At 44.4% G+C, this 17,943-nt stretch overlaps 1 protein-coding gene across 2 annotated transcripts in view; it reads right to left on the reverse strand.

Annotated features, from left to right (window-relative positions):
* The window catches only part of APPL2 (adaptor protein, phosphotyrosine interacting with PH domain and leucine zipper 2), a 126,641-nt gene that overhangs the window by 84,886 nt on the left and 23,812 nt on the right, over positions 1–17,943 (reverse strand). For both annotated transcript variants that reach the window (XM_073556923.1, XM_073556922.1), the window contains exons 2-4: positions 14,424–14,522; positions 12,810–12,869; positions 10,376–10,447 (exon numbers count right to left, since the gene is read on the reverse strand). In XM_073556923.1, coding sequence (XP_073413024.1) covers positions 10,376–10,447; positions 12,810–12,869; positions 14,424–14,522 — 231 coding nt within the window. The remainder of the gene's footprint in view (positions 1–10,375; positions 10,448–12,809; positions 12,870–14,423; positions 14,523–17,943) is intronic.

Consider the following 17,943-nt stretch of genomic DNA (forward strand, 5'->3'; position numbering starts at 1 on the left):
TGACTCCGTCAGTCGGAACTCCCTTTCGAGGGAGAAAGGGTTCCTGTCCCAGGATTTGAGAATGGCTAGTTGAAGAGGTCTGAGGTGGAACTGGGCAAATGGTACCACCTCCATTGCTGCTGCCATCCTGCTAAGGAGTCTCCTGGCAAACCGAAGAGATCGGCACGGTATGTGGATTAACATGCGAACTGCACAGCGGATAGCTTGTAACTTGTCCTTGGGAAGGTGTACCAGACCCCTGGAGGTATCGAATAGGATCCCTAGGAAGATCAGTGACTGACTCGGGAGTAGTTGAGGACTTCTTAAAGTTGACTAGCCAGCCTAGACGAGTTAGTATGTTGATCGTGATCGAGACGCTGTCTTCGCAGTCTTTGACAGTAGGTGCCTTGATGAGTAGATCATCCAGACATGGGACGACCACTATGCCTCTGGAGTGTAGGACATCCATGGTGGCTGCCATAACCTTGGTGAATGTTCTGGGAGCCGTGGCTAATCCGAAAGGCAAAGCCACAAACTGGTACTGATTCTGCCCTATTGTGAACCTGAGAGATCTTTGATGAGCAGGCGCAATAGGGATGTGCAGGTATGCCTCTTGTATGTCTATGGAGGCGAGATATTCTCCCTGTTCCATAGCCGCAATGATGGATCGAAGGGACTCCATGCTAAACTGCCGAACTCTTACAAACTTTTTGAGTTGCGTTAGGTCCAGGAATTGGCCGAACGCTGCCTCCCTTTTTGGGAACCACGAATAGGTTGTAGTAGAGTCCTCGGAATCTCTCGTTTTCGGGAACCCGTATTATGACTCCTGCTTGAAGGAGAGAGAGACACTATTTCCTTGACCCACCTGTCCTCTGTAATAGGCAGCCAGACTTGCTGAAAGATTAAAAGTTGACCGCCTACAGGTGGGGTGTCTTCCGTATTTCGTGAGTCATGACGAGGAGAAATTCTGGAATTTCCCTCCTTTGGGCTTTGCCTGGCCTGATGTTGACCGCCAATTCTTGTCCATCCTCTGTGCTGTCCTTTGGTTGTCCCTGTGAGGGGGAACGGTTGTAATTCTGTGAAGGACGTGAAGCGGCCTAGCCTAAGGAGTTCCGAAAAGACCGGAACCTAGCCTGGTTACGTCGCTTAAACGTACGTTTAGGTTGCGGAAGAAAGGTACTCTTACCCCCCGTGGCATTGGAAATCATCTTGTCTAATTTTTCCCCGAAAAAAATCTCCCACTGACGTACGGGAGATCCATAAGAGGCTTGTTTGAAGACGCGTCCGCTTCCCATTCTCACAGCCAGAGGATACGTCTGATTGTAATTACATTCGCTGCTATACCTGCTACACCTCTTGCAGAATCAAAAGCTGCAAGGCGTATGTAATCTGCCACCACCGCTATCTGAACTAGTTGATCGAACATCTGAGGAGCAGACTTTTGGAGGTTCTCCTGCAATCTTTTGGCCCATTCCAGAATGGCCGTGGCTGCCCACGTTGAGGTGAACGCGGGAGACAGGGAGGCTCCTGCAGCCTCAAAAATTGAACGAGCCATGCGCTCAACCTGCCAATCTGCTGTATCCTTCAGGGTTGAGCTATCTGGAAGTGAGAGGAGAGACTGTGCTGCAAGCTTAGAGATAGGGGGATCGATTTCCGGTGGATCTGTCCACTTCTTGGTCTTTTTGAGAAAAAAAGAGTATCAAGCCCTTTTTTACGGCTTTATTTACGGTTGGCAAATTTTTTGGCAGGCTGCGAAAAAAATGCTTATCAAGGATGTCCTGAAAGCTTGGGTGATCAGAAAAAAAACTTTAGGGACTTCAGGGGCCCCTCAAAACAGATCTTATGTTTTGGGGGTTCTTGGGGAGCATCGGATAAAACCAGCACCCGATGAATAGAAGCGATAATGTCCTCAACTAGCGCTGTATTGCTAGGAGGACAAGGAGCCTGAGACTCCTAGGTTTCCTTTTCTGATTCGGAGTCACAGATGCCTTCTGAATCCTGCGCATCGCTGAGGCGTTGCCTGGAGGGAGATCTGGACCGCCGCTTTTCCATGCCCGAAGATCTCTATGGAGATCTGCTGCGCCCGTCTCTGGAACGAGACGGTCTAGGAGACCTAGAATTACGATGTCTCTGCCTAGAGCGGGACGACCGTGAGCCATGGGAGGACGTAGCTGAACGTGACCTATGGGGCCGTTCACTACTAGCATTGCCAGGGACTGCCTGTCCGCTTATAGCTGGGATATGACCCTGCATAGCCTGAAGCAATGTGGAAGTCAGCGTATCTATGGACTGTGACATAGATGCGGCCCATACTTACGGTGTCTCTGTCAGTGGAGTTGAAACAGTGACAGGAGCCTCTTGGGGCACTGACCCAGCATTTTGGGAACAACTCTAGCAGTACGGTGCATGTTGCCACTGGGAAGATTGGCTTTGCAGGCTGAACAGACTGCGTAACAGCAGATAAACCTGTTTTTTTTTTGTTTTTTTTTCTCTTCTTTCGGACCTGGAGACCGACATAGTGCACTGAGTGCCGGCAGGTTATTCTGACCAAAAACCTTACAGGGGTGGCTATGCAGAGGAGCGCTATAGGGAACCTATAGGGAGTCTGCGTCCACAGCAGGATAATATCCTGCTGTGCCTTACCCCACCGGTGTGCTCCTAGATCAGGCGCCAGCAGAAAAAACTTCGGTTCTGCGCCCCCTGGAGACTGTGCAGCGCTCTTGAGTAATATAGCAGCGCTGCTGTCTTCCCTGAGGTAAAGAGGTGGGAGGGAGGAGGGGCGGAGAGCAGAAAAAGGGTGCGCAGCCAGGCAAAACCGCGCCTTCCTGGCTCGATCCGCCCCCTGTATGATGCTGTGCAGCGTCATTATCATCATCCAGGGGGGCAGGCCGGGGGCGGTAACAAGGGCGGCGGCTTCGGCTTAGGCCGAAGCCGCAGTCTAAAGTAGAAAATCCTGCCCGGGAAGGGCTCCAAAGCGGCGCGGTAGTCCGGAGGGGGGCGGAAAACGAACCAAAACCCCCCCGGATGAGTGCCATATCGCCCGGACGCCCCTATATACGCAGCGCAGCCCTGTGAAGGGTCTTTTTGACCCCTTTAGAGGGCTGACGCTGCCACAGGGACAGGAATCCCTGCATACTGTGGCCCAAATATGACAGCACCCGGCCCCATAGCAGACCACAGCAGTGCTGGAGCTACAATAAAGTTAGCGCTGCGAACGCAGCTCCTACCTGTGGCGTCTCAACCTAACATCCCTAGAGGGGGTTAGGGAGGGCGCTTCACCGCCATCAGGAGGAATTCTTCCTCACCTCAGCCTCAACCCAAAAAGCCCAGGGCCTGGGGAAGGAGGGGGGTTCTCGACCTCGAACCATGCACCCGAAGGGCTGGGGAGGGAGCGACATGGGGAAGAGCCATCTCTACCTCAACCGGGTACCACTAAAAAGAGGACCGAGGAGGGAGCCATGCCGGGAGTCTCAGAGAGACCCTCTTTTCTTCATTTGTGTCAAGAAGAATCTTCTTATGGTGTGCCTCCTTGCGACACTAAGCAAAAACTGATGTAAGGCGGATGCCGTCCAGGGGTGTATACTGTGGAGGAGGAGCCAGCGCCAAATCTTTTTCAGATTAAGCATAGTGTCGCCTCCTAGTGGACAGAAAGCATAACACCCAAGGTCTTGTGTCCCCCAATGAGGCGACAGAGTAATTTGGTCTTTAACTCCTTCTCGACATGTGCCGTATATGTACGGCACTGCAGAAGCTGCGTTCCCGCAAAACGCCATACATATACTTCTTCTCGCGGGCGCACGCTGAGCAAAACCGCAATCAAGTGCGGGTGTCAGCTCTATATGAGAGCTGACATCCTGCTAGCACCGATTTCAGACGTTTAACCCCTCTGAAGCCACTGTCAATAGTGACAGCGACATCAAGGAGCATCGCACAAGGACGAATGAGGATCGCATTGTGCTGATGGTCTCCAAGGTCTTTCAGGGAAGGTGGCCTGTGAGCTCCTGCTCAGAGCAGAAGCTGACATGCCTCCTCCCTGCCTGTTAGATGCTGCTGCTGTTAAAGTATTTAAAAAAAAATAAAAAAAAAAATAATATTATATATATATATATATATATATATTCCAATAAATACATTTATGTTAAAAAAGTACACATTTGATATTGCAGCGTTCAGAACAACCCAACATCTGAAACTGTTCCACTAGTTAACCCTTGAGTGAACACCATAAAAAAATTAGAAACGAGGCAAAAAACTGTTTTATAATCATACTGCCAAACAAAAAGTGGAATGAAACGCAATCAAAAAGACATGTAAAAAAAAGGTATAGCTGAAAACGTCATCTTGTCCAGCAAAACAAAAGCTGCCATACAGCTCTGTCAGCAGAAAAATAATAAAGTTACAGATTTCAGAATAAAGCGATGCAAAAACAATTATTTTTTCTATAAAATAATTTTCAGTGTTTAAATCGTACTGACCCTGTAAATCGTACTGACCCGAAAAATAAAGCTGCTTTATCAATTTTATCACAAGAGGAATGGCGCACAAAAACCTCATATGACTGTCAGCCACAATATTAAAAAGATTGTAGCTATCAAAATATGAGAATGCGCAATAAAAAGTGTCTTTTAGTGTGTCACAGCAGGCAAACAAAAAAACAACATAAATCTGATATCACTGTAATCGCAACGACCCGAAGAATAAAGTAGTCGAATCACTTATACCGCACGAGGAACAGCGTAAAAAATAAACAAAAATTCTTCACCTGCTGTTGATTTATTCATTCTGCCTCCCAAAGATCATAGTAAGGCTGAGCTCACATTTATCCTGTGCTCTGCTCTGAGCACTTACACTGGGTATCTCTGAAATACGTGATTCAGACAGAACCCAAGGCAGAAGATTTCATATAATGAGGCAGATGGAGACACTGTGGACACCATAGGGCCTGTGATCCGGTGGTGTCCGTCTTTTTAGGCGTCCATAAAAGCGCAGTCCGCCACAAAGTCTAGCTTGCAAACATAGCATCATCTGTAAAAAAGCTGAAGTTGAAAAGAGGATAGCTTCTACAAATGGATAATGATCCAAAACACATGTCAAAATCCACAACAGACTACCTCAAAAGGCGCAAGCTGAAAGTTTTACAATGTCAGTCCCCTGATCAGTCCCCTGATCTGAACATCATTGAAAATCTTTGGCTAGACCTCAAAACAGCAGTGTATGCAAGACGACCCAGAAATCTCACAGAACTGGGAGAATGGATGAAAATCCCTCAAACAAGAATTGAAAGACTCTTGGCTGGCTACAAAAAGTGTTTACAAGCTGTGATACTTGCAAAAGGGGGTGCTACTAGGTACTAACTTTTGCATCGGTCCATTTTTATTTCTGAAATTTTTAAAATGTGAAATATGAATATATATACACTCACTGGCCACTTTATTAGGTACACCTGTCCAACTGTGTGTTAAGACTTAATTTCTAATCAGCCAATCACATGGCGGCAACTCAGTGCATTTAGGCATGTAGACATGGTCAAGACAATCTCCTGCAGTTCAAACCGAGCATCAGTATGGGGAAGAAAGGTGATTTGAGTGCCTTTGAACGTGGCATGATTGTTGGTGCCAGAAGGGCTGGTCTGAGTATTTCAGAAACTGCTGATCTACTGGGATTTTCACGCACAACCATCTCTAGGGTTTACAGAGAATGGTCCGAAAAAGAAAAAAAAACCAGTGAGCGGCAGTTCTGTGGCCGGAAATGCCTTGTTGATGCCAGAGGTCAGAGGAGAATGGGCAGACTGGTTCGAGCTGATAGAAAGGCAACAGTGACTCAAATTGCCACTCGTTACAACCAAGGTAGGCAGAAGAGCATCTCTGAACGCACAGTGCGTCGAACTTTGAGGCAGATGGGCTACAGCAGCAGAAGACCACACTGGGTACCACTCCTCTCAGCTAAGAACAGGAAACTGAGGCTACAATTTGCACAAGCTCATCGAAATTGGACAGTAGAAGATTGGGAAAACGTTGCCTGGTCTGATGAGTCTCGATTTCTGCTGCGACATTCGGATGGTAGGGTCAGAATTTGGCGTAAACAACATGAAAGCATGGATCCATCCTGCCTTGTATCAACGGTTCAGGCTGGTGGTGGTGGTGTCATGGTGTGGGGAATTTTTTCTTGGCACTCTTTGGGCCCCTTGGTACCAATTGAGCATCGTTGCAACGCCACAGCCTACCTGAGTATTGTTGCTGACCATGTCCATCCCTTTATGACCACAATGTACCCAACATCTGATGGCTACTTTCAGCAGGATAATGCGCCATGTCATAAAGCTCGAATCATCTCAGATTGGTTTCTTGAACATGACAATGAGTTCACTGTACTCAAATGGCCTCCTCAGTCACCAGATCTCAATCCAATAGAGCATCTTTGGGATGTGGTGGAACGGGAGATTCGCATCAGGGATGTGCAGCCGACAAATCTGCGCCAACTGTGTGATGCCATCATGTCAATATGGTCCAAAATCTCTGAGGAATGCTTCCAGCACCTTGTTGAATCTCTGCCACGAAGAATTGAGGCAGTTCTGAAGGCAAAAGGGGGTCCAACCCCTTACTAGCATGGTGTACCTAATAAAGTGGCCAGTGAGTGTATATTTTTTGCCTAAAATATGAAGGTAATGTGTTTTATTTTTTAACTGCATGCCTTTTAGAAATCATTTTATCTTTAACTTGCTTAACTGTTCACAGTAACAGTAATTTTGACCAGGGGTGCCCAAACTTTTATATGCCACTGTACATGGGTAAAGGAAATTGCTGTCTTGATATGACTCACTGATATCTATCAAGAGTTTTTTAAGCATACTCTGTGATCTGTGCAGAGTTCATCCTGCAAGCAGGGGGAGAAAATGAGCTGTTATCATTACCCAACATAAATCATTGATCCTTTTTCTGTAAATAGATACCCTTGAAAGTAATCATGTCTGTGATGATAAAGAGAGAACTATGGAACAGTGATCTTTACAGAATGGGAAATGCAGCCTATTGTGTGGCTCAGTGGCCAAAGTAAAATCTACAAGAATTGCTTTTAATTATTGTTCATCATAAAAACTTGACTCAATAAATTATTAATTTTTGTTGATACATTCCCCATTAGCTTGGAAAGGCTGTGCAGACTACAGGCAGCATGTTATAGGGAAAGAGAAGCTAAACAATTTTGAATCAAAAAGATTTTGAGAAAAGCTTCAGTATAAGGCTACATTCACTCATCCATGAAGTATCGGAATGGTGTGCTGATATTCTTTTATCAGACAGCACACAAACCCATTTGATGATGTCCTATTCTGATCCTCAAAATTGGATCAGAATAAACCAGACCAGGGCAAAGTGCGGCCCGCGGGCCACAACCGGCCCTCTGGCTGTCTCAGTCTGGAACGCGGACAGAGACAGCCGTAAGGCTGGAAACTAGAGGTCCGCGGGCCGCACTGTGCCCGCCCACTGGCTCTCTTCATTTTCTCCCTAGGTGCAGTCAGCATTGGTGGAAGAGGGGCCTCCGGCCACTTCGTCCACCATTCAACGTGTGAAACAGCTGACGCGATGACGTCATCTCATCGAGTCAGCCGAGTACTGCCGGAGAGTCAGCACACCGGAGGCAGGGAGGAGAGCGCCAGGGAGCGGGACCGAGGTGAGGATTTGGTGGTCTTTTTTTTTTTTTCATGTGTATGAACATTGGGATTCTATGGGGGTGACGGACAGCACATGGGGAGTCTATGGGGGGTGACAGACAGTACATGGGGATTCTATGAGGGTGACAGACAGTACATGGGGAGTCTATGAGGGTGACTCAGTACACGGGGATTCTATGGGGGTGACAGACAGCATATGGGGATTCTATGGGGGTGACAGACAGCACATGGGGAGGCTATGGGGGTGACGTGCTGCACATGTGGAGGTTATGGGGCTTTAATGCAGAACATGGGGATGCTATGGGGTAACATGCTGCACATGGGGATGCTATTGGAGTGACATGCTTCACATGGGGAGGCTATGGAGATGTTGTGCAGAACATGGGGATGCTATGGTGGTGACACGCTGCACATGGGGAGGCTATGTGGTTGTCTTGCTGCACATGGGGAGGCTATGGGGGTGTCATGCTGCACATGGGGAGGCTATGTGGTTGTCTTTCTGCACATGGGGAGGCAATGGGGGTGTCATGCTGCACATGGGGAGGCTATGGGGGCCTCATGCAGTATATGGGAAGGCTGTGTGGGGCTCATGCAATATATAGGGAGGCTGTGTGGGGCTCATGCAGTATATGGGGAGGCTGTGTGTGTGGCTCATGCAGTATATGGGGAGGCTGTGTGGGGCCTCATTCAGTATGTGGAGAGACTGTGTGGCTCATGCTGTATATGCAGTATGTGGAGAGACTGTGGGGCTCATGCTGTATATGGGAAGGCTGTGTGGGGCTCATGCAGTATATGGGGAGGCTGTGTGGGGCTCATGCTGTATATGGGAAGGCTGTGTGGGGCTCATGCTGTATATGGGAAGGCTGTGTGGGGCTCATGCTGTATATAGGGAGGCTGTGTTGGGTTCATGCTGTATATGGGGAGGCTGTGGGGGGCTTATCCTGTATATGGGGAGGCTGTGTGAGGCTCATGCTGTATATGGGGAGGCTGTATATAAGGGCCTGTGGGGGGTTCATACAATATACAGAAAGGGCTGTACTTGGGTTCAAAGATATATAGGGGAGTGTCAGCATACTTAATTCTGCTCAATATTAAGTGATATTATTAATTTATTAATATTAATTGTGAGTAGAATTAATTTCAAGATATTTGTTCGGCCCTCCACAACAGTCATGGTCTCTCATGTGGCCCCTCGGGAAAATTAATTGCCCACCCCTGGAATAGACCATGCTCTGAGTTTCCGGGATCTCATTCAAGGATCCATTGTTTGAAAGGATGTCTGAAACGATTCATTTTACTAAATGGGTTCATGTGTTGTCTGATACAAAGATCGGTCAGCACACTGACATTTCACCATGCATAAAGCCTAACTTGTATTTAATTTATTGAAATCCCTGTTAATTCTGGTGCATCCAGTGTTGGCAGTTACTTAAAGTTGTCCACTACTAGGACAACCCTGTCATGATCTAAATGTTTGTCCCCCACAAAATATTAAAGGCTATATTTACCTCTCGTGTCGGCACCATTTCCACGGTGTCTGCACTTGCTCTCCCTGGGGCTGTCATGCGTTGTGACATGTGACGCCAGCGCCCAATCAGAGCTGGCGTCACTTTTCCCATCTTCGGACATATTGAACATAAAGAGGAAGTCCGGGCTGCAGCTAATCTCTGACTTCCTCTTCATGTTCAAAATGTCCGAAGGGAGGGACAGTGACGCCAGTGGTGATTGGGCACCGGTGTCACGTGTCATAACACCGCACGACAGCCTCATGGAGAGCGAATGCCGACACTGTGGGAACGGCGCCAGCACAGGAGGCGAGTATACACTTTATTATGTGATCCGGGCCAAGCGAAGGGTATGAGAAGAAGTTGTCCAAGCGGCTCAGAATGTCAGGGATTTCAATTAATAAAAAATTACACTGAATACTTTGCCACAAATCTACAGTATATATCAATCTGCTCATCTCCTCCTGCTTTATAACATACTGCTGTCTGATCAGTCTGCATGTACAATGTGGTAGTTGCCCTTTATGGACAGTCCTAGCCCCCGAAGTCAAGATTTGCCCTACTTCTTGGGACAGATTTTATATATTCTATGTTTCTGTGAACAACTGTGTTTTCTTATCCAACAAAAGATTTACTCCCAGCTGCTATACAAACAAAACTGTGTATTTCACTCATAGATTTCCTTTAAATAGCAAACAGCTAACTAGAAACTACTTTTGAGCTTTTCATCTCCAACTGAGGCGCAAAAAGAATTTTCACATCTACTAGTCATGAAACATTTTGCTGAGAACAATTATTAGCACTTGTCCTAGAAATCATAACCATGAGCAATAACATGCAATAAAAGCCTATCATAGCCCTTAGGGGCCTGGAGTTACATTTCTGTGATTAAAAGAGGTTCTATTTTTTGAGTGATGTATGGAATCACCCACAGCTTTAAAATACTAGGTACAAAGAGTTCCAAGGCAAATAATCCTGCCTACAAGGTAAACTTGGTAAAAGGTATTTGAGGAGGTGTGGTAAAGTTATTTGCTGACGAGAACAAGCATGAAGTGGTGATGTGCTGGTTATCACGTATAAGATGTGCTGCAGCAGCTTTAGCAGGAGGAATCTTTTCCAGTGTAAACATTACAGTAAACCAATGTAACGATTACCTTCAAAAATCATACTGTATAACTAATACCAAGCAACTATCAAACAGAAGGAATAAAGTAACACGGACCTCATTTACTACATTTGCAAAACACTGTAAAGTTGATATGACTTCTTCATCTCCTTTCCCCAGGGCAAAATTCTAGGAAGAAATGCAGAAAACAAAGACTATGAACATGATTAGTATCACAAGAATCAACAACAAGAATATCCCTGATATAAATACTGATCTGTTTCTTTACCTTGTGGGTACATGTTAAAAGGGCATACACTTTATGATAAATTGGTAAAAATTGCAAAGTGTTTGTAAAATGAAGCAACTTTGCAATTTACATCTTATTAAGGCTACTTTCACATTTCAGTTTTTCAAATCTGGCGGGCTGCGGTGAAAAGTTGTAAAACCTGATCCGGTAGAAGCCGCAGCCCGCCAGATCATCTGTTTAGGACGGAGACGGTGCAGGAGAGGGAGAGGGCGAGAGAGTCTTCGGGCATGTGCTGTGGAAAAAAGCGGTCCGGCGCTGTCAAAAAACGTTGCAGAGAATGTTTTTTGCAGACGCCGGACAGGCATTTTTTGCCGTATTCGCCAAAAGCCGGACACGCCGCATGGCCATCAGGCGCAATGTGGCGATAATGCCAGTCTATGGGAAAAATGCCGGATCTGGTGGCAACCGGCGCCGGATCCGGTTTTTACATTTTTCACCGCATCGCGCCAGATGCTTAAAAACGGAAATGTGAAAGTAGCCTAAGAGTTCTCTACTTTATCAAGAACAGAGAGATATTTAATTACATCGGGAGACATTCTAAGGTAACTACCAACCTCTGAAATGTATCAGCAGTGGTTGGTCTCCAAGACAAGAAACTCAGAGCTCACAAGCTATTTGCTATAGACTTTGCAATTGCTGCTCTGAAGATGGCCGGATGCCTGGATCCTCCCAGCTTCAGTGCTTCTGATGTCCTCTGAGGCTACAGAGGCAAAGCTGTCATTGCTTGCAGCATTGGAGAGGGCACAGTTAGGGACAGAAGTGGTACTACGCCACTGATCCAAACTGTCAATCAATCATCAGGAGCATAATCTTTCCCCAGAAAGCAAGAGGCTGAGAGGCTGGGGAGTGGTGTCACACACCTAAGCATGTTTAAAGGGAACCTGTCACCAGTTTTTGAGCCTATAAACAAATGCCACCACCTATAACTGCTCCTGTGCTGCATTCCACAAACATGTCTGTCAGCTTCTACTCCCCCTGTATGCCCCCAAATATACCATTTGATATGCTCCCACGCTGTATGTAAATAGGAGTGGTCCGGTCTGATGGGCGTCTATGCTGCAGCGTACGTCCCTCCTCTCTGCTCCTAATCGCGTCCTCCTGCTTTGATTGATATGATGCGTCATCCACATAGCAAACCTAGAGCTCGCGCCTGCGCAGTAGCCTCACAGGACCACGCAGTCACACTCTGCTCTGCCCTACTGTGAACAGAGCATAAAATAGAAATGTGTAAGCACATAGTTGTGATTTATGTGAATGGCGAACCGAGATCTCGCACCTGTGCAGTAGCCTCATTCAAATGACTTCGCAATGCGCTTACACAGTGCTGTTTAATGCTCTGTTCACAGTTGGGCAGAGCAGAATGCGCCTGTGCGGTCCTGTGAGCCTACTGTGCAAGCTCTCAGTTAGTTATGTGGATCACATTGACGTACGCCGCAGCAAAGTATTTTTGGGGGCATACAGGGGGAGTCAGGAGCTGACAAATACGTTTGTGAAATGCAGCACAGGAGCAGTTAAAGGTGGAGGTATTTGTTCATAGGCTCAAAAACTGGTGACAGGTTCCCTTTAATTGTACTTGTTTATATCTTACGTATTGTTAACTGAATGTTATTTATTGTAAACCCTGTTTTTGAATGTACAGCGACTGGAATTCAGGGAGCTATAAAATCAATAACACAGAAAAATTATAACATGAAAATATTGTGAGACTTTCGCATACAAGCGGACAAAGCATTGGACCACAGCACACATGACTTAAAGGGTTTGTCCAGCCTTAGGCTATAAGTCTGCAGTCATCATGTTACTGCTGACGTCTGAATCTAGACACCACGTGCACTGTGGGGATTTTCTGGTACTGGTGCCAAAAGCAGCGAGCGTGTGACTCCAAGTATGTGATTTGCAAACATGGGGTCACGTGCCGACTAAATGGGCGCAGCCTCGCTAAGCACAAGTGTATTGAGCAAAGCCAGTTACAGTCTAGCTGGTATGTGGTCAGAAGTATGCAAATGGCGTACTTGCAGTCACATGACCGCCTGCTCCCAGCGCCAGAGAATGAATGGTGGGATTTGAACCCAGGACTCTAGCGCTGCAAATCAACAATGCTAACCACTAGGCCACTGTGCTGCCCTTATACAGCTTACAACATCCTAGTATATAAAAGAGGAGGAAAAACCCAATGTCATGAAAGCCAAACCTAACTTGTGATCTGACGGCTGCGACTGATAAATGATAAGAATACAGTACCTGATTTTCATATGCAAGGAGTTGGCTGGAGAGCTGTTGGGTAGCCAAACACATTTCATTCTTCAAACAGAAAAATAAGACTTATGTTAATACAATGATCATTGCATTACACACCATATATTATTATGTAATACCATGATTAATTAATGTAAAAAAAAAACATTTCTCCAGATGTAATATTAACAAAAGGAGAGAAAAGGCAAAGTTATGTCAGTGAGGCGCAATATCTGGGTTTTCACAACAATTTGAAACACAGTCGCCGGACCGGCCAATGTCATTGCCAGAACATGTTGGCATGTATAGCGTCAAAAATCACTGCTAAGTGCCTCAGTGTTCCAAGTAGTATTTCATAGACAGGATTTCCATAAAGGTAAACTAAAATACCATACTGTATATCTGACAAGCATGCATCTTTGCTCCACTATATTATGATCACAACAAAGGTTTATTAGAAATGAGGATATAAATAAATGAAGCACCTTGGGTATGAAAGAACTGCCCTCGACGAATGCCTTTCTATTATGCAACCATGCATACAACACCCGCAATTAAAGAGAATTAGAATAATAGCAAATAGGATGACTTGTCATTTCTGGTTTTATTACCTATTGTCTTCAAACCATACAAAGTGGACCACTGACTAAACAAGCCAAGGCTAAAAATTTACACAAATTAGGCCAAATCTTAAAGAGGCTCTCCCGCACCTCACATTTTTGTATAGGGAGGCGAGAGGCGCCGATGACGTGTTGACAGGTATCTGCCAGGATGCGGCAAGTTAAGACCAAGAAATGTTTTCATGATCTTATTCCATTACCTCTAATTGAATATTCCATCATCTTTGTCATATAAAAGCTTATTTTTCAATGTATTTTTGTGTTTTTGTTTTAATTTCTGGACACATTCACATTTTTTATTGTACTGTTCAATATATGTTCTTTATACATGTACAGAAAGTTAACTCTACACCTACAAAATTATAAAGTTATGGCATTGTAACCGAAACTGGTAAGGATGATGCACATCAAACTCACTAGTGGCTGCGGGTAAACTATAGTACATTCATCTCTTCAATAATTCATCTGCCTCCCCATGGTAACCAATTTTTTTTTTTTTTTTTGCAAAGTTCTATGTTGACAAAACATCACAACTTTATATCACCTCTAAGCATCATAAATTTGGAAGTGCTGATTTCATTTTTTACTATCGAATGGGTTGGGACTCAGCATTACGAATGGCTGGAATCCAAAATTTATCAACCCCAAACATTGACATGTACTGTACTTCTTTCCATGAAATATATGTTCATCACAGAGCTTTCTGGGGGGGACTTTTTTTTTCAAAATTATAACTAAAGCTTATTAGGCTCAAGATGTGAGTAAAAAAAAAAAGTGATAATTTCTATGTTAGTGCTGATATGCCCCTCTCCAAGTTTAGTTTAAAATAAAAACAAATGTGCAAAATACATTGAGGTTTGTATGATGTCAGATCATATGACAATTTTTGTCCATGCTGGGAAACATAGGATAATGGTGCCTGGAAGCTCAATTTAGAGGTAATAATGAGCACAAACAAACATGTAAAGAGGAAGCAGGCTTGGCTTTCTTCTTAACTCACCTGAGCACCATAAACTCTTTGCATCGTCTGAAGTAGCTGATTTGTATAATCTGTTAGCGTTCCAGCATCTTCTTCGAAAACACTAAGAAGGGAGCGGGTCTGTCAAAATAGCCAAAGATTAAAATAAGAAAAAAAAAAAAGAATCTGAAACTGATAAGTCTAATATCTATGTTAAAAAGAATAGGTATTTTTGTAACTCAGAACTAGTTCCTAAAAAATAATAATCTTTATTTTTATATAGCGCTAACATATTCTGCAGCACTTTACAGTTTGCACACATCATCATCGCTGTCCCTGATGGGGCTCACAATCTAAATTTCCTATCAGTATGTTTTTGGAATGTGGGAGGAAACCGGAGTACCCGGAGGAAACCCACGCAAACACAGGGAGAACATACGAACTCCTTTGCAGATGTTGTCCTTGGTGGGATTCGAACCCAGGACTCCAGCGCTGCAAGGCTGCAGTGCTATCCACTGAGCCACCATGCTGAGTAAAAGATTGCTCGGGATTTTTGGCAGGTTATTTAAAAAAATAATTGCCATTCTAAAAAAAAAAAAAAAAAAAAAGGATTAAAACAGGGAACCTGTCAGCTAATTCATTCTGCACAAATAATGGGTAGCATTGATTAGCAACCAGATTATTTTAGAGAAAACATACGGTACTTTTAAAACTGACCAGAGAAGATGCAACTCGGATGATTAAGTCCAAGAGGCTGGTTACTGGCGGCTTCTCACCCTGATCCCCCAGACTGACAGGCTTGGGAAACAAACATGATACAATAACGAAGCTGTTCTCTGAATCATGCTGTCCATGTGTCTGGGTTCAAATCCTTGAGCCTGTGTTTTGTGGTCAGCTTTCTTTCCACTGAGCCATAGCAAATACATCTTTTCTCCAAGTGTTTAGTCTTTGTTTTCCTTGCTTCAATCTTTTTAGGGTAACAGGTGTTTTCATTTATTCATTTGTCAGCCCCATCACCCTTCGGGCGCGGCTTTATATACATTCCCCATTGGCATTTGCTGCTGGTGATAGTCGCACTTGGAAGTCCAGCCATACTGCTGTAGCTTAAGTCAAGTTAGTGAAAGACCAGCTAGGGTTTACCTCTGCTGTTTATGTTCTTTAACCTGCATTTATCTTATGTTTATTTTTTCTGCAAGGTTTCTACATCTTTTAGCAGGGAAACCGCTGCTGCAAAAACAATTTTTGCTGCGTTTTTTCGTATGCGTTTTTGCATAGCAATGAAGGCTTTTTTTGAGCTAAATAAAGATTTTTTTAAAAAAGTTTTGTGATGTAATTTCTTGGTTCAACACCACCTTTTTCATGCTGATGCAGTGTGGCATCAGGGTAATAGAATTGGTGCTTGGTGTCAGCAGCTGTCATTGACACCTAGCTCTAGGCTTAGTAATGAAAAGGTGTCAGTCCAACACCCTCAGTGTATCACTGAGCTGCAGTGAGAGAGTTCACCGAAGTTCATCAGCTCCGGTGATCTCCCTTATGGCACCACTGCTGCATTGGAAACTTCTCACGCAGGGGTGCCGTAAGTGAGAGCACTGGAGATCAGCTGATGAACTCCGGTGAACTCTCAAGGCAGCTCAGTGATACACTGCAGGAGCGATTACCTCCTGCCAGTGCTCCCTATGTGACTGTCCTACACGCGAGATCGCCGTGGGACACTCGGATTACGTGGACTATGGCAGACAGATGAGTGTGTGTTGGTTTATTATTTTACATCATTTCTAGGAGACTAAGGTGTCTGGGATTTGGCGTTAAGTGGGTATAAGGGGTTTTTATTTTTATTTGAGTATGTAATTTTACTTTTATTTTTAACTGTGAGCACAGGCACCCACAGATGAGACTACGTCTCCCATCAGCAGCACCTGCTGTCACTGTTAACAGTGACAGCAGATGTAGCCCGATGGGAGCAGTAGTCTCATCAGCCCATGCCTGCTGACCTGCGGTAAGATTTTAACTGCGGGTCACAGTCACAGCTGCAGGATCACGCTGACATCTGACAGCATGATCCCGCAGCGCTATGACCTACAGTCTGTGGTGGCAATACCGCGAGTCACACTGACATCCGACAGCGTGACCCCACAGCACTCTGACTGACATTCTTACCGGCAGTAGCGTTACCGCCGATAAGAACTAGCGCACCGCACACAGACGACAGCGTGGGAAACACCACAGAAAGACGGTGAAATGCAAAACAAAAACTCAACAAATCTGCAAACATTTTAAACCTGCATTTCTGCTGTGGATTTGACTGACTCAATTGAAGTCAATGGGTGCAGAAAGGCTTCAGAAACACAAAAAGAATTGACATGCTGCAGAAAAAATGCACTGCAAATACTTAAGGAAATTTACTGATCATGTGCACAACACTTCAGGATTGTCTTTGAATTAGCTTGCATAACGATTCCATAGCGTCTTTGGACCATTTCCACATGGGAAAAAAACCGCTGCAAAAACGCATCAAAAACACACTGTGTGCACATAGCCTAACAGTATGCATTTAATCCTATATTTTGTTTGTTTTACCCACGCTAGGATCTCTTTCTATTTCAGCATACTTTTTCCTTCTGTCATTCATACACGGCTCTGCCTTCCGGTTCTTTATGAAGAACGTGGAACATTCGACGGCCTTTCAGGCAGCATAGGTCGAGTTGCCATTGTCTATTCTGAGGTTAGCAGTGTCTCAGCTCAGCTCATGCAAGAACCACTAGGGATTGCAGGGTCAGGATCTATAGTCTGTACAGGAACCGGCTGGATTAGTGGCAGTTTTTAGTATACTACCTACTTGGCCAAGTAAGGTGCTACACTATCATAACACCATAGTTTTAGGCAGCATGAATCAGCTGTCAGGTTCCCTTTAGTCCCTTAGTGACCAGGCCAAATTTTTCACATTTGACAGGTCACTTTACAAAGCATTAACTCTGGAATGTTTCAACATATTCTAATGATTTTGAGATTGTTTTATTTCATGACACATTGTTAATAGTGGTAAATTTAGGTCAACATGCAACATGTTTATTTATAAAAATATCATAAACTTGACAAATTTAAAAAAATATAGACATTTTCACACTTTGAATCTTTATATCTTCAATCCAGATAGTCATACCACACAAAATAGTTAATTTTAATGAATAACATTTTCCATATGTCTACTTTACAGGAACACCATTTGTGAAATGTATTTTTATTTTGCTAGAATAATGTTAGAAGACCTACAGAAATAAATGCATGCATAAGTAATACACAATTATCTTTATTAGTTACAAAATTGAAATATACATGATAAGAACCCTGTAAAATGGTAGGCGATTATGTCTAAAAACATGCCAAAAGATATGCATATCGTAATTCAATAAATACAGTTAAGGGGGTAAGGGTACACGTACATTACACACGTACTGAAGTAATAAATACCCTACATAGGGTATATAAAAAAATAAAGATTATTTATTACATATGATGCCCAGACTAGTCATATGCGAATCATCTGAATGAGAAATATGCTCAA

The sequence above is a fragment of the Dendrobates tinctorius genome, unplaced genomic scaffold (assembly GCF_039654945.1).
Source record: "Dendrobates tinctorius isolate UK_male_01 unplaced genomic scaffold, ASM3965494v1 ptg000241l, whole genome shotgun sequence".
NCBI classification, from domain to species: Eukaryota; Metazoa; Chordata; class Amphibia; order Anura; family Dendrobatidae; genus Dendrobates; species Dendrobates tinctorius.